This window comes from Triturus cristatus, chromosome 5_2, assembly GCF_964204655.1.
Source record: "Triturus cristatus chromosome 5_2, aTriCri1.1, whole genome shotgun sequence".
Classification (NCBI taxonomy): domain Eukaryota; kingdom Metazoa; phylum Chordata; class Amphibia; order Caudata; family Salamandridae; genus Triturus; species Triturus cristatus.
In genome coordinates this window covers 349,700,334-349,724,193 of record NC_140588.1, presented here as the reverse complement: position 1 = coordinate 349,724,193, position 23,860 = coordinate 349,700,334, and the positions used below count along the sequence as shown (strand labels likewise).

The following is a 23,860-nucleotide window of genomic DNA, read 5'->3' as shown; positions in this document are numbered from 1 at the left end:
CAGCGATCTCTGCATGCATAAGTATACTAATTTGTAGTAAATGTGGAAGGTACCAGTGTTGGGAAATGGGGAATAATTACTCGAAAAAGGATGGGTTTAAGGGGAAATTAAGAAGGGGTTTTGGGACATACTAATGCACAACACAAACCCACTAAAACATAAGACCACTGGAATACACAAAATAAGCTTTTACAGTTATTACAGTCCTAATAGTGTGAAAAAAGGCTTACATGTACTCTAGCCTAGCCTTAGAGTAAGTCATGCCCAAATGGTTTAGAGGCTGCGGCATCCGGGGGGGGCTGTAGACTGGGCTGCATGTTGGCTCTGCGGTCCTCGTGGTCTGTGGGAACCACGTCCAGGGCCACAAAAAAAGACTGAGGAGTTTGCAGAACCAATAGTAGCTGGTGATTTTGAAAACCCCTACCTAAGCCACGAAGGTACTGAAGCTGAAGGCTGATGTGGCGTGGCAGACAGGGCTCAGAGAGCGTGATGTATGTCATCTTGCTGTCCTTGAAGATCTCAAGGCCTGAATCTGTAATGTCCCTGAAAAGGGGGGAAACAATCAAATGGCACGTCCATCAATCCGGACTTGACATCTCCTGACAAAACCAGTAGTTTGAATCCACGCATTTCTACAGAACGCCATACTGATGCCAATGGCTCTGCCTAAGGAATCTGCTGTGTCAAGCTCACACTGAATAGGGGATTTAGCTGCATCACAGCCATCTTGCATGGCCTGAAAAAGAATATTACAACCCCCTTCAGGAACAATTGGAAGGATCTGAGGCACTGCGTCTCAAAGGGTGTGGGTCTAGCGGACTTGAAGGTAGGTAGCATTCACTGAACTCATGGCGCGACTAGTGGAGGAAAAGAATCGTCTGCCAAAGTATCAATCGTTTTGACTCTGTCAGGAGGAACATTGGAGAAGGCATTTAAGATTACTGTGCTGGCTGCAGCCTGCCACCATCAGACTCTCAGGGGTAAGCGAGAAAAGCCAGGTCCCCAGGTGAAGGATGGTGGTGATGGGCAATCTGGCGGTGGACCAGGGGCCCCGTGCAGCCAGCAGCCCAGGTCTCTTGAAGGGAATTAGTAAGGGCTACATTAAACGGAAGGAGAGGCTCCATAGAGGTCGGACCATGTTGAATAATTTCAGGTAACACATAGGTCTTAACCTCTTGACATGGAAGCTGGAATTTAAAGATCTCAGCAGTTCTGCACATCACCATCGCAAATGATGCTCTTTCCTCAATTGCAGAGAACGGGACTGCGGCCAGTGAAGTGTCCAGGCCACTAGCATCTTGAAGCTCATCATACTAGTGCCATCCTGATATCGCTGGGCAATTTAATCACCGGCATAAAAAATGCCAGAATCGGCATCAGTACCAAAAGTATTGTGAATAAAATGGATCCTAGTACAAATCAGACAACAGTATCAGTATCTGATGGACTGGAGGCACTGGAAGAAATATGCAGTGTTGAACGCAACTTCGGTCAAGCTGGCGCAACGCTGTCTAGAATCGGAGAGCACTGTGGGATGGCCATCATCATTTGGCAACGGTGAAGTCTGCATCCGTGCTGGTGGGTCACACTCAGGCATGGAGCTGGTATGGGGTCTGGTACCAGAGTTGATACAAATCCAGAAGCAGATCCAGACGACCTAACGTGCCTACAGAGGTCTTGCTGACAGACGTCCATAAGGGAGGCCTCTCGGCTCCTTGGGGCTGAAGGCTCACCAGAGGGAGCCATTGTGCATTCGACAAACGCCTTCTGGGAACAGTTGCTGCAGTCAGTTGAGTCATGGGAGGACCCCAGGCACTATAGGCAGATCAAGTGGGTATCTGTGACGGACATCTGTTGGTGACATCCCCCACAAGGTTTAAGCCCTGTCGATCTGTTAGAGGACATGTTCCTTGCACACTGGAAATAATTTCTTAGAAAATGCTTTGAAAAACATCAAAAAAGTAGTGTCAAAGAATCCGGGAGCAGTTCTGGATCTGTGGCTGTTGGTGAAAAAATAAAGGAACTGATGTCAACATGCATGGGTGGTGCCTACATAGGGCTGCACACATCACTTCTGGCACAGAGTGCTGTGGACACAAAGCCACTGCCCCCACCTGCTGACACGCAGCGGATGGCTTAGAATTTTCCAGTGTCCAATCAGACACCTGTGAAATATTCTAAGCTGAGGAATCTGCGATTAGAAATATCTGTCATAAAAGTGTAGATTATAATTATAGCAAGACATCATTCAGCTAGAAAGGAATGTAAGCTATGTTGTCCCTGTAACATTTCCCCTACTCCTGACCCCACCCAACAAGTACAGGGGGTGTTGCCCCCTTACACTCTCTCCGTAACCAAGCATAATCAAAATTCCTTGGTGAGTGAGAGAAGGGAAAACTCAAACAGTCCTATACTTATTGCTAAAGAATAATCACTCTATCAGGTTATTCATTGTGTTCGAGCACTAAAATATTAAAAAGAAAAGAAAAATATTCTTTCTCCGTGTGTGCTCGTGTCAGAGAAAAATGTTGGTAACAATGAATGCTTTTTCATTTAAGAAAATACATTGAAAAGAAACAAGCACGGGCACAGCCAACAACTGCAGCCAACACCAAGCCTACCCGCTTTGGGACGACTTGTTTTGTGGGGTATGAGCAAGCACTCAGTGTTGTGTGTGCTCTGTGGAAATCACATCTTTTATGGTTATTGTATGTGTAGCAATGAAAAGAGGTTGTAGTATGCGTAGGATGAAAGAAAAACCTTAATGGGAATATTGTATTTTCACACTGCATTAACCACTGACTGTGTGTGTTTCTACCTCCAGGAAACAAAAGATAACACAAATATAACAAGTGCCATATTCGGATGACTAGGATACCGGTCACATCACAGCATGAGTGGTTACCTTATATAACGCTTCTGGTCGTGCAACGTGGATGGAGTCTCAAGCAACCTATCCAGCAGACGCTGTCTTAACGCTTCGATCCGGGTTTCAACTTCCGCATAAACTGACAAAGGGAGAAAAGAGGTGACATTTTTGTCTTTTTTGTGTGTCAATTTTGTTGTGAACAAAAAACAACATGAGGAAAACAAACTAATCAAAATAGCAGGGGTTTCCCTGCATGCAGCATTCGAAAATAGACATTCAAATGGAGGTATCACACAGTCAGTAACACATCACTGCCTAATGTAAAAAAAAAAGGTAGAATTCGGGTTATGGACACTTCTTATTAATCTATTTATATTTAATTTGTTAAGTTGTGCCACTGTTTCATAGCAATTTCAGAACAGTTAGGTAGACTTGGATCAGAAAAACAAAGGAAATGAGAGCATGGAACGTTCAAGGTGCATAAGCAATGCAGAAATGAATGATGTGTAGAAACTCATTGGAACTTCCATGAGTCTGGTTTTAGACTGAGTGGAAAGGGAGAGAATTTCAGGGGGAGAAGCCCTGGTAATGACCAGTTCTAAGCCTGGAACACTTGTACTTACTCCCTCCCTTACTTTACTTCGGGTTTCCTTTGTCCTCGGTTCCATGAAAATAGATTGCTGCATCTGAATAACAATGTCTCGAAATGATTGATAGAGTGAGCTGGAAAATTACGTTTTTTTTTTTTAATGTGGAGCAACACCTAAGCTAGTTTTTTAACTAATGATGTCATGTGTTAAATGAGCAGTATTTGTAATGTATTAGTTTCCACATATTTACATTATAAACATATGTAAGCAAAACAATAAATTATCGAAATGCCCAATGATTTTATCACCCATAGGATTGGCAGCAGGGCAGCTCTACGGTATTGAAAGTTTCTTGAGGTAGTATTTATTAGATCATGGGCAGTAAAATTAAAGTATCAAAAGTTTTCAGCCTCCAAGTGATAGCTTAGTTTACAATCCTCTCCTCCCTTTAAGCCTACACTGCTTTGTTAATGTTCACACTGCTCACTGGGTAGTCGGTGAGAGTAGCACCGAATGACAACCAGGGGATACTGGGCCTCGACCATGGGAGTTGAGGTCACTTACCTCCGATGTCCCTGGGTTAATCGTACAACAACTCTGCAAACTGGGCCAAGTACAAACTCCTCAGGACTTGACTCTCAGTGGTGGCGACAGCACATATTCACAGGTTTCTCTGGGAGGTAGTGTAGGGCTGTTTGCTCAAGCAGCTCAGCACTCAACAAACACATCAGGATAAGCCTTTCTCCAACCCAGTGCATGACTTTCAAGAATACACACAGGTATGGACACAATGAGATTTTAGTGTCCTGGCGCTAGAGTATTTTGGAGCCTCTCCCTGCTCTGGCCCGCCCACAGTACCCCTCCTTTTGTCAGGTGGATCACTCTACTGGGCAAGCACAGCAAGATTAGGGTCACTTGCAGATTACCTTTAACACTCTTGAAATAGCACTCAAACTTTGTCTTTAGTCACTGTTCCTCATCAAACAAGGCTCGGAGTTTGTAAATTGGGCTGGCCTCTCAAAGGCTGCCCTGCTCTTCCTAAACTCAGCCACTCCCCTTCTTCTGGAGCGGAGCATGAGAAGGCAGCTCTTCTAGGCCTCCTTTACAATCGCTACTGCTCCAGCTTGTCGATGGTTGTGCGTGGGAGTGCTGGGTCATGGCTATTCTGGTGGTGCATGATGCAAATCAGCGTGGGCTGTTTTAGGTCTGAATTACTGCGGCTAAGCACCGGCTAAGCACAGGCTGAGTTCTTGCAGCATGTAAGTCAACAGGTAGGCCTTACCAAGTGGGTAGGAGAACAAGGTTAAGGTTACATCTCTGTCATACTTTGAGCAATGGTTATCTCACGCTGCCGTTTCACTAGTCGGGCACATAGTCTCAGATCATGTCACAGATGTACACTTCGGGTGCAGCTGCTCAGGCCACACTGGCTCGTCACAATTTAGGCACAGTGGTTCAGGTCATGCTGCAGTAATACATTTTGGGTGCAGTAAAAACACACAAAAGAGAGTGCCTTAAGAATCCAACAATTGTATTGTAGAGTTTGTTCTCTTTGTTTCTTCTCTCTTCATGAAGTAAACATAGTTCAAAGGTGTCAATATCAATGTACTCTTCTCCAACCTCAAAATAACATGCGAGCCTTAGTATAAAGTCTCAAAACAATTCTCTTTATTATTTTTCAATGCATCAAAGAAACAGCCCAGCCAACGTATTTCGCCCTGCGAGAGGACATTATGAGGTTTAATGTATTTCTTTACAGCAATGTCACATAAAAGTCTAAGTGTAAAATGGATCAGTTCTCCATGAAATTCTTGGAATACTACTACTGATCCTTTATTGTAGTGGGGAAACACCAGGTCACCATATATAAATATCACAGCTTAATATCCACATCCCATTGGGTTCTGTAAGCTCAGATCGGATAATAAGACATCACTGTCACTGACCTTTGTTGTGTCGTATTATCTGGTCTGGACTTACAGAACCCAATGGGGTGTGCATATTAAGCTTGAACTATGTGTACTTCATGAAAGGAGGAGAGAACAAAGAGAACAAACTCTACAATACAATTGCTGGTTACTTGAGGCACTCCCTTTTGTGTGTTTTTTCTGGTTTAATGTATTTATGGCTTTGAAGTAGTTTGACCATTAGAGGGTGAGTGCAGACCCCTGTTACCTTGTGGAACGAGCACCTGTGCAGCTGTATTTACCGAGAACCACTCTTGCTTTGGGATTATTTTGGGTGCAGTGCTCACACACGCCACCTCTTCACATCTTGAGGACAACAGCTTTGGCCCTGCCACAACTTCATGCTTCAGGCATAACAGCTTAGGACACATTGCACTTCCCGATTCTTGAATGGAATTCAGTGGAAAATCTAGGGTCTGACAACCCCCAGGCACATAGATCATTCTCTGCAGTCCTCCACTTCTGCTAACCCACCGCATTGGGGTGATGATGTACCTTCCTCCTCCTGAACAGTCACTCGTGTTGCATGGTTGGCAGGCTCCTCCCTTCGCTAAGGCTGGTTCTAGGCATGTAAGGTGAGCTTTATGCAGCAAGCAGTATACTCTGGTGATTTCCCTTCACGTATGAGATGCTGGATTTTAGACACTAGCTATGGTTGCACCGCAGAGCTCCAAGTACTCTGCACAGAATCCTTTTCAAAGTGAACTTATAGATCCATTTGGGTCCCATTTTTATATAACAATTCCTGGACCGGCCTCAAGAGCGTCCATGGGAACAAGATCAGGAATGATACGGAGCCGCCTTCTGCTGTGCCACCAGGAGCTTCAGAGCCCACTTGCAGATCACCTTTGGTTGTATGGACCTGCACTTGGCTCAGGCCTTGGGGTTGTGTCCTGTTCCATGTCCCCAGGCACCAGCGACACACCAGGTGGGGATCCAACATCTGATGGTGACAATCCCCACAAGGCTTGAAACCAGAGGGTTTAGCAGACTGCGAGCAAGTTAAAAAAAGAATGTCAACAAAAAGTCATAAAAGTTGACCAAAAAGTTGGTGCGGTAGTTCTCCGGATCAGAGCTGTTGGTGTGGAAAGAAAGGAACTGATGTCAGCGCGCCGGGATAGTGCTTATGGAGGCACGGCAACGTCACTTCCAATGCAGATCGAGTCAACGTGGAGTCGATCCGCACTACCTACCGACGTGCAGAGGTACTGATCAAGATTTTCTGAATCCATTCTGATGCCTGGGGGATATTCTAAGGTGAGGAATCTGTAGTTAGAAGTCTCTATCAGAAACACTTTACTGTCCTCTCACAAGTCCAGCAATTGTCAATATCTGAGTTACTGGGACTCGTGTATCATGAATGTAACTGGATACAATTCTTACCTTTCTTAAATACCTGCACCTCAGTCTTCCCAAAGAGTGACTTGGCTTTTTCATAGTCATTAATGACCACATCGTAATCCCCCTTTAAATCAAAAAAGGTTTCAGGTTAGTGTGGGTTCTTGATAAGAAAATGTTTTTCCCATACTCTAATTTGCACTGCATAAACATTAATAATGACAGCATAGAATAACTGGTGGCTGAAGAGGAGGCTATCTGTGCCTAGAGCCCCTATCTTTAGCACAACATCCTGGACAACTACATCATGACTTGCTAGGATCTGTTAGAGCACTGTCCTCACCAGAAAGGGGTCCCACCACGCCTGGTGTGTAAATGTGCTCTATTGGGGTCCTGGGCGTATATACTTATTAGCAGTGGTATGCTGCCTATCATTGAGACCTCTGTATACCTTGATGACTTTAGACTCTTGCCTACTTGTTCTATGATTCTTGGTGCATGCTCATCATTCTTTGGGCCGCACTTGTATAAAAGAGCCACTCTATGGTACTCTGTGTCAATGGAGGAGTCCCACTTGCAGAAGGATTAGACTTTGCTTGTGTGTTTCCTGTTTGTGCACCATACTTGTTTCATCACTGGTGAGCCTTTACTTAGGTCTTGCTGGTGCTTTGAGGGACCTTCAAAGCCATCTAGCTAAGTGGCTGGTGTGGGCCCAGTACTTGCCACCCAACAGACACCTAATGCCACAGAAGCTTCACTTACAGGTGGCTGACTTCTATGGATGCTGGGGCTCTACCCTCCCAATCTTCTTCTACTATTTATTCCACTATACTAAAAGTAAACAAACTGTTATTCACTATTACTATGATAAACAAATGCAAACCCTTGCTGAAAGTGAGGGTCAGGCAGGCTAAGGCATGAAAAACTGTGTGATAGCTAACATGCGCATGAAGGCACCTGCCATCAAACAGATTGTTCAGGTCTGGCAAAACTACAGTCCAAGTCTCAACCGCCTCCTTTGCCTCACAGGACCTCTTTTATGCTGAAACATGGCAGTTAGTTCTGGGCTCTTTAGGCTTCAGCCCTGCAGTGTCAGGGGTACTTTCCATTCAGCCTCTGATTTCACCTTTCCCCAATTCATGTGACAAGTTAGGAAAGGGTGGGGTGTAAAAGCTAGAGGCTGTTCTGCTGGTAGCTGAAAGCAGCACCCTTCACAAAAAAGCTGAAAGCTGGATCCGACGTCCCAAGCTGCAGTACTGCTCAGGCACCAGCTTTCAGTGTTTGGTGGGAACTCAGTACAGGAGGGAGTTGAGAGTCTGCATGGAGGGTCCACGGAGCACTGGCGCTGAGGAACTGCAGGGCTAGTGCATGCAACTGGGGATAAGTAGAAAAATGGTCATGAATGTTGTGTGTGTATGGGATTGAGAGTTTGTATATCTGTATGTTTGAGACATAGGCACTGGAAGTAGGGTTGCTGCAGCACCCCCCAAAATAACCATGAAGGAGTTTTGAAAGTGAATGAGCAATAACAGTGCCTTTACATTTTGCCACATTTGAGGGGAGTTCAAAGATAGAGGTCAAATGTCAGCCTATATCTTCTAACAAAGTGCTGCTTATTCTGTTAATATAATGGTTGTTATTCGGTTTTCATTTTTGACTGCAAATGTGGAGGATTTTGTAAAGTTAACTATCTGACAATCTTGCTGTGGGTATGGTGTGAAAGAAAAAGGCGATAGCCAGAATGTCGATTTTTTAACACACAACATTGAAATATCTGTAAATGAACTGTACAAATATTTCAAAATGTACCAGCAGTTGGGACAGTACAAATAAAGCAGATTTTTTGGGGTAATTCTGAAATGTGATTGAAACAAAGATTTTAAAAGGAACAAAACAAATCAAGACAATTTACTTGATGTAAACATAATAAATAAATGTGGAAACAACATTTCCACACATTATTGTTTGTGCCCTACAGAGTTTAATCAGTAAAATTGCAGGTCTATGCAAACCTAGTGACAATTTCAATAGAACAGGTGCAGTGTGTAAATGACCGTGCACTCCCACATCATGCTTTAGTAATGTATTGGTGACAGTGTGCTCCAAATTGCACCACCAATTACATACCACACCTATACCATTCTCCTGCACACTTGGCATGGCTCATCCGCCACACTTGGTGTTAGTGTGACGCTTGGATATTTCACAATCCATATGACTTCAGCAATGTAACATTGATAGCAGCATCCCTACTCTGAAAATTGTTCCAGCCCTACTGGTTTGAAAGCGTGAGTGAGAGTGTACATGTCAGAGACTGAGTAATTATAACAAGAAATGTGAGTGTGTGAGTGAAAGAGTAAATCAGCGACTGATGGCTTACAGAGGACTATTCCTCAGAGCACCGGTCATATGAATGAGTACTCGCATGAAGTTTCTTTTTTTTTTTTTTTAAATTGACCAGACAAAAAAAGACAGTTGGAGGGGGCAAATACAGACATTTTTGTATTTCGCTATTGGAAATACTTTACCTTTTGAATATTTTTTTCAATATTTAGTGGGAGATTGAAAAGAAATTTAAAACGCTGGAGTACATTTAGTGCATTTCTTGTAGAATCTGCTTTGTCTTTTCGGCCTAGCACTTCCTGGAACAGTGTATCTGCAGTATTACTTGCTCCTACAAACAAAAAGAGAAAGAGGTGTGAGCAAGGCGCTAGAAATAAAGAAACAGATCTGTAAACAAGGAGCTTAAACCCATTACAAAGTAAATTTCAACTTTAAGCTGGCACATGGTATGTGAAACATGATTACAGGTTATAAAAGTCAGTTTACCTTACTTTTTTATCCAGTTGTGTAGCAATGCATGAAAGTTAGACTCTTGCTATTGGCTGATCTGTTAGGACTCTGAAAGTTGACCCAGAATATTCACATTTGCCCTTCTGTTGCTCGCAGCTATCCATCTCGGTTTGGAATAGCTCTATACTTAACGTCTTACTGGGGGAAGGTGCTAGTCATTCAGTTGTTGGCTACGTGGTGATTGTTTGAATTGTATTTTTAGATACCTCAACAGTGGTCCTTATTCATGCTCCACCTCTCCTAGAATATATGTGGATTCTCCAAGTGTAATATGGCAATCAGTACCATTATTTAGTTTGAGGAAAGCTACAAAGGGCAACGCCTTGAATGGATCATGATGCTCCCTCATCAATGATATTCAATTGCATATTATTCACATCTTTAAAAAAAGGTATTTAACATGAGCCAGAGTACAAGGGGTAAAACCCTTACATTGAAGCAAACTTTCGTTAAAGAGGCTCAGTGAGTTGGTGACAGTTATATTGCTCTGCAAAGGCTTTGCAACAAAAATAACTAAATATATTTACGCAATAAGAACAAAATAACTACCATGGTAAGAAAACACTGTATACTATGTTAAAGACGTGTAATATGAAATTTGGACTGGTGATAAATATGGGAATGTACGTTTATTAGTGCACTTACTTCAAGTAAAAAGTTGTACTGGGAAACACAGAGAAATCTTGGTTCATTTACATGCTGAAAAATCCTAGGCACAAGAGAAGGTTCGACTCCCAGGTGTGTGACTTTAAAAAGTGCATATTGAGGAATTTTCAGATCTGTGGCCAGATCACAAAACATTTTTGACCCACGCTATTTCAACATCATTGGTGGTAAGACGTGCTTTGTGCAAGCACCTTTTGCCAACGTATTAGGAAATCAATTTAATGGCGGTGGTAATGTGTCACAAGAATGCCTGTGAATACTAGTGCAATGCCAGTGTTGGGTGCAGAGGACGTGTACAGCATGCCCTGGCACCCACCTGTAGGGAAGCGTTGGCCCTCCCCCCATGGCCCCTGCCCCAACATGGCCCCATGAGAGATAGCAGCAGAAGTGCTTCCGGCGCCACCCCAACCCATCCCCCAACGATCTGATTACATCAGCGCGCGCATGGCACATCAATGTCAGCATTAACAGCCAGTCATCTCGTCAGGCAAGGTTATTCTGGTAAGTCGTTTCACAGCAGGGTGGGGGAGGGGTCATGCAGCAGGAGAGACACGGGGGGGGGCAACCCACTAAACGCCAGGGATGACTTTTCTGTACATGGTTTCTTGAGAGTGCAAGGTTTTCTCCCCAAAGGTGGCAATATCTTTCGTTTTCACCAGATCGGCCGGTTTTTAGGCTAATCTGCTACCCCGCGGAGGGTGGAAACCCACTAGACACCAAGGATGCCTAATTTTTACATTGTTTCGGAGGAGTGACACCTTGGGCAATGTCATATGCACTGCTCAGACCTTCTAATCCTGGCCTATGTGTGCCCACATGTTTTAAATTGTACCATACACAACTCAAGTATTGGGAGCAACCATGAGAGTAAAATGCAACCCATTGTTGTCTGGATTGCCAGATATCTAGTTGGCAGTAGTTTGATGTGTAGAGTACACTTGTAGTGTATGCAGTCATAGTTGGTTCTTCATCTTCCACCAATAGGTTGTTTTTTTCTATATGAAACAAAATGTACTGTTATTAGTTGGATGTTTTATTTGTTTCTGTCTCTGCTTTGTGTGTGTAATCTGTTCAATGTGGGAATATTTTAGAAATTGAAGTGGCATGGAGCTTCATGGTGATGTCTATGTGGCATTTGGCTGGCGGTGTGTGTAAACTGGCATTTAGCTGGTGGTGTGTGTGTGTGTGGACTAGCATTTGGCTGGCGGGGTGTTTGAACTGGCGGCTGACTGACAGTATGTGTAGTGGCAGTTGGCTGGTAGTATGTGTGTTTGTGTGTAGTGACTTGCTGCTGGTCACTACACACACACTACTAGCCAAATGCCATTCCACACACACCACCACCCAAAATCCAGTCCACACGTTCTGCCAGGTGGGGCAAGTGGTGTGTCAGCACTGTGGGAGTATTAAAGTGATGGGCCCTTGAATGGCGCAGTTTGGTGATGTGAGTGTTGTAATGTAACTTGTGGCTGGTGGTGTGAACGGTTTTGTGTATTGACGCATTAACAGTGGGTGAATGGCCTGTAAAGTGGTTGGTGTGAGCTGTGAGTCACTGGTCCAGTTTTGCACAATTATAATTGTCTTATTAACATGGATTTCTAGGTTTTAATTTTTGTGAAAACTTTTAATAACATTTACATTTTTAACTTTTCTCTCACCCTTGTGCCAAATCCAAGCAGTGTGTGTGTGTGTGTGTGTGTGTGTGTGTGTGTGTGTGTGTACTTGAGTAGTAGATGGTTGTGCAGTAATATTTGTCTTTTCTATCTTTCTTAGCCAGGATGTACATCTACCAACCCCAGATATTTTCGTAAACTAGGCACTAGAGAGACTCCGGTATGATGTATCTTGCTTGGATCCCACGAGGCTTTCTTATCCAGAAGCCCTTGCAATCCTCAAACAAAGTATAAAAAAACACTCCTTTTCTTTATATGTATGTGACTCAAAAGTACAGGAGTTTGTGGTACTGGAGTTTGTGGGGAGCAGCACGTTTCTGCCACCCAGAGTTCCCATGTCTACCGATAAAAATGGTACCTCACCTGAATAGGTGGGCCTAGCTGCTGCAAAAAATGTTATGGAGGCCAAAGCGCAAACTACCTCAAAACGCCAAAAAAGGGCTTAGCATTCTAGGGGGGAAAGGCTTAGCAGCCAAAGGGCTAATCCATTGTGTTGTTTTGTTTTACTGTGTGTTGCGTTGTGTTTTCAAAATATTGTTGGTCCTTGTATGGTTTTGTGTTTTTATGGTGCTTTGTATAATTGTGTTATGTTCTTCTGTTTACTTTGGACATGTCATAAAATGCTGCTACACTTTCATCAAAAAGCACTACATGCCTTTAAAGTTCCTGTGACAAAGTCCAAGGTGGTAAAACAGCGATGCTCTAGCTCCTGGACTAAGATACTAGACAGCTCAAAAGCATAGCAGAGACTGTGTCAAATGACTACTCCCAGTCCTCACTTTGTGTAATACGGCCCCTGATGTCAACCACCATAGTAAGCCAGTGTAGGACTCGGAACTAAAACTAGCCCGGGCATAAATGTCAAAACAGCCCATACACAGCTATTGGCTGCAAATGTATTGGGGTCATTTGAGCCCTCGTGGCTGTGGCATGGTAGACCATCATCCCAGGATGAAAGCAGCCCGCTATCCTGCAGTCCAACACGCACATACCAGAATGGCAAAATGGCCAGTTTGGCCCTGAGGCAGAGCAGCTGGGCTCCAGAACTCCTGACACCTGGAAATGCAAACATTACAGCGCTTTCCCGTTTTTCACCTAGATCGTCCACTGATACTTTTCAGTCTCTAAAGAACTCCAGTATGCTAATAGGGCCAAGGGATAACATGGCCAAAAATAGCGCCAAATTTTGAGTGATTTAATATTTATTTTTGTAACATTTGCTTCTCACTCATGTTCTCACATTATTATATTTTGATTCCCTGCTGAGGTTGCTGATAAGTTTTTGGCGTGGTTAGATTATCTTTTAATATTTTCACTTAGTTCAAGGATGGCATTCACCTCATGATATGCAATTATATAAAAGTATTTTGCGGGACTTGTTGTACTTTCAACCCACGCTTCTTGATAAGAATAGAAAATACTGGCAGTTAGGTTGTGGAGTGGTAGACCTGCAAACAGCATCAACATGGTGGAGCCTTAATGACTGCAGGCTCACTATGGTCTGTTGTACATTTGTTTTGCTCTTTTGACTTTCACCAGCCCTTGATCCTGAAATGAATGTGAGCACAGCACATATGAACGCTGCAGAGATCCAGAGTGCATGCACACGTCGCTGTGTGCAATCCGATGCAAAGACAAGGTAGTGCTTGTAGACATCGCATATGTGGGGATGGTTGACGTACCAAGTGTGAATGCACTGTGGCTTCGCAAGATGAGTGTAAAGGCTCCGTAGCTATGGAATGGCAGGTGCAGCCCACGCGTGTGCACTGATCCAGTGTGTGGAAACAAAATGGGAAGACGCGCAAAAAATACAACGAATCGTTACTGCATATTCGAGGGGAGGCATGAGGAGTGGTGTGGGGGAGGGGAAGGGCTTTTACAAGACCGAGAGGTGAACCCTGCATTATTTATTTTCATGGAGTACAGCAAATGTATACTGACATAGAAAATATGTCACTATAGAGGTTGCTAAAGAGACCTGAATGTCGAGAGCTGCCCTCACTGTTAACATGGGGCTTTCTTTCGGGACTGCAACTGGAGGGAAAGCAGACCTTTCGAAAGCAGGCGTTGAGGAGTTTTTCTTGGCTGGGGAACGTTCTCGGCTGGTCTGCATGGGGGTGTTCTGCATCGGGACATCTTAAGGATTTTGGGGGCCTTGGGCCAAATGTATTTTGGGGGCCCCTGTTCAGAACAGCTTTGAAATTATGATCCCATTTCAGTTAGTTCATCCCCTTCTTGGCCAGGTCACTGACAGTTCACACACACACACACTCATTCAAATTCTAAATGAGTTTACATCTAATATTCAGGGATAGTGGCGTGGGTTTTCAGTACCGTAGCACAGCGGCAGCTCACTAATATTATTGCAAATAATCTCTTTGGCAACCTCCCTTTTCTCATATGCGAGGTCCTGTTTTGATCTAAAAGAAATTTTACTAAGGATGTTGCATGAAACATGAACACAACATTTGTCTGCAAAATGTCTAACAGATTCTCACACACCACCCACATAAAAAATAAATGTAAGGAAAACAATATTTAAAACAATCTGTTTAAGAATTATTCAAGGTCATCTGGGCTCGACTTTCTGCAGGAAAGAACTAGTTCCATCAGGGGCCCCCCTGAAAAACTGGGGCCCTGGGCCAGAGCCCACTTTGCCCATGCCTTTGTCCTACATAATGGGGCAGGTAGTGAGACTTGGATAAAATGATTATAAAAGGAAAATGTTATTTACCCTATAAGTATCTATTCGCGGCATGTAGTGCTGTAGATTCACATGCTGTGCATACGCCTGCCATCTCGTGTTGGACCCAGATGTGTGCAAGTGGTTTTTCTTCAAAGAAGTCTTACATGTATGTTTAATAAAAATACCTTCAAGATATATATATATTTTTCCAGCCTGCTTAAATAAAAGAAGAGGTGGAGTCTTATTAGAACTAAAGAGTGTGCTATTGTGTTTCTTCTGGAAAATCATTTATTGTAGGAATATGCAGTGCACTTTCTGAATAATGAAGATAACAGGGACATTCTGTGCCACTGAAATGTTAGGTGTAATACACTGAAGGCTGTGAGAGATACTGGGGAGGTATATATTGTTGGTTGTGGAAATAAGAGGTGGTAGAGGGGAAGTTTATAATGTTGGATGTTGAAAAAGATGTTACAGATGATTCTGGGAGATATTTTCGTACCATGACTTAATCTTGTAACTTTTTGAAGGTGAAACCTCAGTAGGGACTAGAATAGTACTAAGTAGGGATTTCAACATGGTTTGTGGTATAGCTTTACATAGATCTGGGACGTTGACTATTGGAGGTATCAATACTAATAAGCAGCCTATAGCAAGTCAGTTGCACACTGTTAACAGGCTATGTTATCCCCATATTAGGGATTTTACTTTGTATTCACCGTTTCATAATTTGAATTGACAATTAGATTACTTTTTAGTGTCCAATGACTTGGTGCATTGGGTAAGTAAACTGAGCATGGGAAAATCATGTGACTCAACAAAGCAAATGTTTATTTGGATTTTGTTTTGTGGGTGTCAACCACTCGTATAGGCAATTGACTTTATGGAGCATATATATTGAAGAAGCTCATAAGGATTATTAAATGTCCAATGTGAGACGCCTTGTAGGCTACGCTAAGAGGTGAAATTGTTATTTTTTGTAACAAGAATAGGAAAAAGGAAAAAGTATTGCCAGACTAGAAATTAATCTTAAAATGCCAGAAGACTGCATTAAATCAAAAATGTCACTATGCGCAGTCAAGAAATAATTGAATCGTCTAAGGTCTGTTAGCAGAGGCGAGTCGTTTCTTTTGCACATGCATATTAGGAGCATGACAAATTGTGCATTGTTGGAAAAAAGGCCTTTTGTGCCCTGGTGCAGCAGTATTATTATTGAAGTAGTGCATGAGCTATCATAGTGTGTGAGAACTAAACAATGGGATTGAGGAAAAGTTCTTCCACTTTTACAAAGTATTCAAAGAATATTTTAACTTGAAATGAGCAATCTGATGAACGTTATACTTCCGTTCATCTTTCCAGGTAAAAGCAAGAAAAGGCGACTATTTTAGAGAATGAGGTAACATTTGAAGAGGTTATCTGTGCTATTAATAAGTGTGTGATGGTGTAAAAGTCTCCATGTCTGAATAGTTTAAAGGCTAATATTATAAAACATCTGTTAATGAACTGCCCCATATAATGAGTTTGGTTTTTAATACCACTGTTAGCAATACAGAGTTTGTTCATACAAAGAATATGGCACTGATTACTTGAATCCCTAACTTGAACAAGGATGTAATTAGATGTGGAAATTACCATCTTATATCCCTACTGAATTTTGGATAGGAACATTACGGCTACAATTTTACGTTACCGAATAACTGTAATTATTGCAGTACTTTTGCATACTTTTCAATCTGGATTTTTTAATTGAAGGCATCTTAGTGACAATATTAGGCAGGCAGTTGATACAATTAGTCAGGCAAAGGCCAGTGATCTCCTTAGGGCAGGCATTTTTCTTAACTGGTATAAGGCACTTGCACAAGCTTTATAAGACATATTAGGAATACATGTCAAATAGGTTTGTTTTGGGAAAAAATGGTGTTGCGCAATCTATTGTGGAGCTAAAGTTAGAGTCTTTTAATTAATGTGGTGATCTAACATAGTGTCAAGCGGATACCTGAAACATGACAGGGGGGTTCACGGAGTCAAGGGTTTATGATTTAGCTGTAGGACCTCTTGCAAGATATATCAGGTAGACGGTAAAGACGTTTGTGTATCTTAGGTAATGCGTAGATGAGTGGTCTACGTGGATGTTTGTTGAACAAAAAATCATATGTTTTGGAGTTAATCCATTCCATGTCTCTGGCATGCGTGAGAATGGTAACCAAGATGTCTTGAAACTCAACTGTTGGATCCTGTTGTAGTGGTAAATAAGTGGACTCATCAGACAACATCTCACTGATTGCGGATTCATAGAAACTTGTGATAGAGAATACATGGAGTTTAAACCCAAAAGCACTTTTGTTTCTCCAATCTCACACAAAGTGCTTGACACTTTGAGGCATTAGTGAAACACGATCTATCACATCTATTGACACCCTCCAAAAAACACCAAAATATGTCACTTAAGGACAAGAAAGCACTCAAAAGCTTGAGGTCTAATACGTCCCTAACATTTCTTCCCGCTGACAAAGGTGGTGCACTGGTCATAATGGACACATGGCTCCGGTACCTCAATACCTTGAGTCCCAAGGGTCTCAATGACAAATTTGAGTTCGCATGTTTCTTGTAACATTTCTCTCCTCATTCCTGAGTAGAAGGAGGTCAGGGACATTCATCAGTGCACCAGAGCAATAATTTCACTATGTCCATCATTACCTTAAGTTACATTTTTTCTGGGAGTCACATTTTCTTCTGTTTAATACAGTTTATCATTAACACTTTAAACCATGATAAATGTCTATATTTCATCAAACCACATGAGAGGAAGGCTACATTACATTTTTCATTTTACACAGAGTCAAGTAGTCATTGTGACATTATTTGTCACACCGTAGAGTGTCATCGTTTAGCTTTTCTACTATGCATCATAATTGCACACTCAATACGTGTACATTACTACAGTTACGCCTTTACCTTTGATGTACTATTATCACAGTGAGCCATTACATGTCGTCACCCTCATTGGGCTTACACAGATAGCATGCCTGCAGGTAATTCTCACTTAGAGTGTAAATAGGCAGACTATGACATCATTGCAATAGAATGTAAATAGGCAGAATACTATTTCATTGTTCACATGTATGACGTGGAGAGTTATATTCTTATCTACCATGTATTATAGTTATCGCGCGTCATCATATGTTGACATTCATGTTTGATTTATACAGATAGCAGGCTTGTAGGTAACCCTCATGTAGATTGTAAATAGGCAGGATACGATACCACAGTAAACAATCACGTCATATAATACAAAAATGAATATGCTACTTACCAGTATGCATCTGTTCTTGGCATGTAGGGCTGCTGACATTCATATCTGTGCATAGATCGCCGCCTAGTGTTGGGTCCGGATGTTTGCACGTTGTTGTCCTGGAAGAGTCTTCGAAGTATCCTGGGATAGGTGACTCCTCCCCTGGACTACAGTGCGCATGGGCATCCTCTCCATCCTCAGATTGTTTTTCGCCATTGTGGCAGTGATGGAGTAGATACAGAAAGTGATGACCATGCTTACAGTAATTCTGAGAGCTGCAGCTGCTACAGGCGCCGGGGAGGAGGGAGGGCGATATGAATGTCAGCAGCCCTACATGCCAAGAACAGATGCATACTGGTAAGTAGCATATTCAGTTCGAGGCATGTGGGCTGCTGAATTCATATCTGTGCATAGAATACATAGCAGTGCCCTCTATTAGCGGCGGCTACCAGTGCCAGCTGCAGCGGTCTGAAAAAGAGTTTTGAGAACAGCCTGACCTACAGCTGCCTGCTGTTTTGATTGCACATCTACACAATAGTGTTTGGTAAATGTATGTGTAGTGGACCAGGTGGCTGCTCTACATATATCATGCAGGGGAATGTTTCCTAGGAAAGCCATGGAGGCCCCTAACTTACGTGTTGAGTGGGCTCGTGGGGGAAACGTTAATGTGCGTTTAGCCTTTTGATAGCAAATTTGAATACATTTAACGATCCATCTGGCTATACCTGCTTTGGAGATAGCGTTACCTTTGTGGTGTGGCGCAAAGGCAACGAAAAGTTGTTTTGTCTTCCTAAAGATCTTAGTCCTGTCGATATAATAAATGAGTGCTCTCTTCACATCTAGTGTATGGAGTGCTCTTTCTGCGACAGTTTGTGGGTTTTGAAAGAAAACAGGCAGTTCAATAGTTTGATTCATGTGGAACTGCGATACCACCTTGGGCATGAATTTGGGGTTGGTACGTAGTACGACCCTGTTGGCGTGAACCTGTATAAATGGCTCTTGAACGGTTAGTGCCTGGAGTTCACTAACTCTTCTTAAAGAAGTGATCGCTTCTAGGAAAGCTACTTTCCAGGTAAGAAATTGAAGCTCGCATGAGTGTAGAGGTTCAAAGGGTGGACCCATCAGGCGTGTGAGGACCAAGTTGAGGTTCCACATTGGAGCCGGTGGGTGGCTTGGTGGAATGACTCGTTTGAGTCCTTCCAAGAATGCTTTGATGGCAGGCACTCTGAATAGAGAGAGGTGCTGCCTAGTCTGCAGATAGGCTGATATTGCGGTCAAATGGACACGTATAGAGGTGTACGCCAGATTGCATCGGTATAGGTGTAAGAGGTAACAAATTATGTTTTGTATGGATGCGTCTAGCGGGTTAATGTCATTATTAGTACAATAAATAACAAACCTTTTCCATTTGGCTGCATAGCAAGCTCTGGTAGTGGGTCTCCTGGCCTCCTTAATGATGTCCATACAGTCAGGTGGCAGGTTTAGGTAGCCAAACTCTAGGACTTCAGGAGCCAGATCGCCAGGTTCAGCTGTTGCGGATCTGGGTGCTGAATCTCTCCATGGTTCTGCGTTAAATGCGCGGGTTTGATCCGCAGCCTTTGATGCAGCACCACGGAAAGTTCGAGGAAGGTGGTGTACCACGGCTGGCGTGCCCACGTTGGAGCAACCAGGACGAGTGTCAGTGAGTGTTGTCTGAGTTTGCGTGCCACCAGCGGTATCAGTGGTGCTGGGGGAAAAGCGTACGCAAATCTGCCGGACCAGTTCATCCATATCGCATTGCCCTGCGACTGCGGATGTGGGTACCTGGCGGCAAAGCTTTGGCATTTTGCGTTTTCGCTTGTGGCGAATAGGTCTATCTCTGGATGACCCCACTGCTGGAAGTACGGTTGGAGTACTGATGGGTGTAACTCTCACTCGTGCATCTGGTGGCTGTGTCTGCTGAGCAGATCCGCCATCTGGTTGTCCTTGCCGGGGAGGTGTTCTGCCATGAGGAACATGTTCCTCTGAATGGCCCACTTCCACATGCTCTGAGCCAGATGAGACAACTGTGGAGAGTGTGTTCCTCCTTGCTTCTGTATGTAGTACATGGCGGTCATGTTGTCCGTCCGGATCAACACGACTTTGTTGCACAAGTGTACTTTGAATGCCTTCATTGCCAGGAAGATTGCCATCAGTTCCAGAAGGTTGATGTGCATCTTCTTCTGTTGTGTTGTCCATAGTCCCTGCACTGTGTAGTGGAGTACATGAGCTCCCCATCCCTGGAGAGACGCGTCCGCTGTCAGTATTATTTGTGGGACAGGCTCTTGGAACGGTCGGCCCTTGCAAAGGTTTTGTGGATTCCACCAATGCAGAGAGTTGTATGCCCGACCGCTCACCAACACTAGGTCTTTCAGCTGTCCTTGAGCCTGATTCCACTGACGTGCTAAGCACTCCTGAAGCGGGCGCATATGTAGTCTCGCGTGTGGGACTATGAAAATGCAGGAGGCCATCATGCCTATCAACTGCATGAACACTCGCGCAGGAAGGGAGTGTTGGGGTTTGAACTTGGAAATCAGCATTTGCATGCTGTTGATCCTCACTAAATTTGGCTGAGCTGTGGCCGCCAGAGTGTCTATAGTCGCACCTAGGTACTGTTGTACGTGTGCGGGCTGGAGATGGGATTTTGGGTAATTTAGTGAGAATCCCAGACTGTGAAGGAGGTGAATGGTGTGGGACATGTGGCTGGCACATTGCTGGGCTGACTTTGCTTGAACGAGCCAGTCGTCCAGGTAAGGGTAGACGTGTATGTGCTGCCTCCGTAGATGTGCCGCCACAGTAGCTAGGCACTTTGTGAAAACCCTGGGTGCTGTTGTCACGCCGAAGGGAAGGACTTTGAATTGGTAGTGCTGCCCCTGAACAGTGAACCTGAGGTATTTTTTGTGTGAGGGGTGAATGGGTATGTGGAAATACGCATCCTTGAGGTCCAGTGTGGCCAGGAAGTCTCCCTGTTTGAGCAGCGGGAGGACTTGCTGTAAAGTGAGCATGTGAAAGTGCTCGGAGAGAATGTAGCGGTTCAGGGGTCTCAGGTCTAATATAGGTCTGAGTGACCCGTCCTTTTTTGGTATTAAAAAGTACAGGGAGTACACCCCCGTACCTTGCTCGTGGACGGGTACGACCTCTATTTCGCCTTTTAGTAGCATGCTTAGCACCTCCTGCTGTAAGAGCGTGAAGTGCTCTGAGGACATAGGACGGTGTTTTGGAGGTATTGTGGGTGGAGTTGAGGTTAATTCTAGGCAGTAACCGTATTTGACAATGTCTTTGACCCACCTGTCCGTGGTGATGGAGTTCCACGTGGACAGGAACCTTTGTAGCCTTCCCCCGACAGGTGTTAGGTGGTCGGGAGGAAGGGAGAGGGCGTCACTGTTTGTTCTTGGGGGAGGACCTGGTGTTGCCGTAACCGCGTCCTCTGCCCTTTGTGCTTGAGCCACGATAACCACCCCGGGTGTTTTTATCGTAGGTGCTTTGTGTGTTGCCTTTGTTGTAGGTTTGCTATGACCCCTGTCCTCTACCTGCTCCTCTATTTCCGGGGCGACGAAAGTAGCCGCTCCGAAAGGACTGCGTTTGAAGAGCCCCCATGGACTTTGCAGTGTCCGTGTCCTTTTTTATTTTCTCTAGGGTGGTGTCAACCTCCGGCCCGAATAAGTAGTCGGGGTTGACAGGCTGGTTGAGGATGTTATTTTGTACCTCAGGTTTGAATCCGGAGATTCGCAACCAGGCGTGTCGTCGCAACACGACGCTAGTGTTTATGGCTCTGGCAGCTGTATCTGCGGCATCCAGTGCACACTTGATGGATGCGTTTGTGAGGAGTTGTCCCTCCCTGATGAGGATCTCTGCACCTTATTTGAATTGGTCAGGGAGATGTTGGAGTAATTGTTCTAGTGTGTCGTAGTGTGCTCGATCGTAGCGGGCGAGGAGCGCCTGAGTATTGGCAATGCGCCATATATTAGCTGCCTGGGCCGCAACCCGTTTGCCGGAGGTCTCTAGCACCTTGGACTCTTTGTTCGGGGGAGGAGCATCACCTGTTTGCGAGTGTGCCCGTTTGCGAGCATTCGCAACTACAATGGAATCTAGAGGTAACTGGCCTCTAATGTAGGTAGGGTCCCCAGGCGCCGACCTGTATTTCTTGTCGATTCTGGGGTTTATTACTCTTGCCCTGGTGGGTTCTTTGAAGATGTCCTTTGCTGGTTTGAGGACACCCTTTAACATGGGTAGAGTTTTTATATTCCTTTCGGAGGATGCGAAAGTATCCATGAGAAAGTCGTCCTCCACGGTGTCAGAGTGGAGTTGCACCCCATGATTGGCCGCAGCACGTTCAATTAGGGCGTTGAATGCGGCAGTGTCCTCTGTGGGAGATGTTTTTGCTCCATAAAGTTGCGGGTCCTGTGTATCCATAGGTGCACCCGAGTCTACAGGGTCATCCCAAGCTTAGTCAGGGTCCTGTTGGCCTTCAGGGTCCATCTCTCCGGGGTAGGGGACGTGGTCACCCATGTAGTCCTCCAAAACGTCAGTGTCGGAGTGTGTGGGAGAGAAGGACTGTGGATCCTGGTAAAAGGAGTGGAGAGGTTCGGAAAGAACTGGTTCCGAAGTCACCGGCAGCTTTTTCTTAAGCGGGATCCGGTAGGAGTCCAAAGCTGACTCTGAAGTTATTCTCCTTTTGTGGAGCACCATCCTGCCGGTGTCGGCGTCAATGACATGTGACGGAGACGACTCCGCAGGAGAGCGTTCGGCAGGCGTGAACGTGGTGTGGATGACCCGTGTCCTGATCTGGAACAGTTTTGGGGCCGTGGATGGCGGCAGGCCAAAAGTGATATTGGTCGGTGCCGAAGAGGCCGTTGGAGCTTTTATCGGCTCGGAGCCCGACGTGTCCTGGAGGACTGCTTTGTGTTTGGGGCGTTGCGCAGCAACGGTCCGGACCTGGAGTGCCATCGAGTCCTTTGTGCCGGCCGTTTCTGTAGAGGCGGGCGTGGACTTCTTCGGTGCCGGTGAGTCATCGAGTCGAGGGGCGGCAATGGCCGTCGACGTCTTTGATGAGTGTGCCTTTGGTGGTGCTGTCGAAGCGGGGTGCGACGCAGCAGGCAGTTTGACCTTTGGGGTCGGAGCCGATTGTGTCGGTGCCGGTAGCCGAGGAGGTTTGGTGGCACCGAAGCTCTTTTTCCGTGTGTCGGCGCCGACGTCGGCTGCTGCAAGCTCGGCACCGAAATCTCGTTTGGTGCGGTCGGCAACGACGGGTTTTGCTGGCGTCGAAGGTGTGGTGGGCCTCGATCCGACCAGCGTTACTTTCAGTTTCGGTTTCTGGTGAACCAATGCAGCTTTCGGTTTCGGTTTCGAAGAAGGGAAACCAGCCTTTTTGAGTAGTAATGGCTGGCGCTGAATGTCCGAGGCCGGGCCAGAGGGCGGGGCCGAAGAACTGCGGGATAGGTCTTGGGTAAGGCCCGAAGGCGATCCCTCGACCGGATCCATAGACTGGCTCACTGGGATATCCTCAGTCTGTACGGGTAGGCCTTGCTCGTCACCGGAGCTACTCTCTTCGGCCCTTAAGGCCTCATTGTAGTCTCCTACCTCGGTGTCGGCTTCATCTCTGGAAAAGAGTTGTTCTTCGACGTCTTCCGATACGGAGTCGTGTTCGGAAGCGGGGCTGGAGGGTAGGTTCTCCACGTCTTCGACATCTTCGTCTTCGGCGCTGAAGATGTTGGCTGGGGCCGGTGCCGCTTGCTGCGCTTCGAGTCTTGCTGCTCGTCGATTCCGAAGAGTCTTCTTGGATCGGAATCGGGCACAGGCCATACATGTAGATTCGTCGTGATCCGGTGAAAGGCATTTGTTGCACACCGGATGGACGTCGATATGGGGATATTTCGCATTGCATACAGGACACCGCTTGAATGGTGTC

The 23,860-nt window shown here is 44.9% G+C and overlaps 1 protein-coding gene across 6 annotated transcripts in view; it reads right to left on the bottom strand.

The window, feature by feature from the left end:
* Window positions 1–23,860, bottom strand: part of EXOC2 (exocyst complex component 2) — a 1,204,847-nt gene that overhangs the window by 673,085 nt on the left and 507,902 nt on the right. For all 6 annotated transcript variants that reach the window (XM_085607146.1, XM_085607144.1, XM_085607148.1 and 3 more), the window contains 3 exons: window positions 9,293–9,438; window positions 6,810–6,891; window positions 2,906–3,008 (listed from right to left, as the gene is read on the bottom strand). In XM_085607146.1, the coding sequence (XP_085463272.1) occupies window positions 2,906–3,008; window positions 6,810–6,891; window positions 9,293–9,438 (331 nt within the window). The remainder of the gene's footprint in view (window positions 1–2,905; window positions 3,009–6,809; window positions 6,892–9,292; window positions 9,439–23,860) is intronic.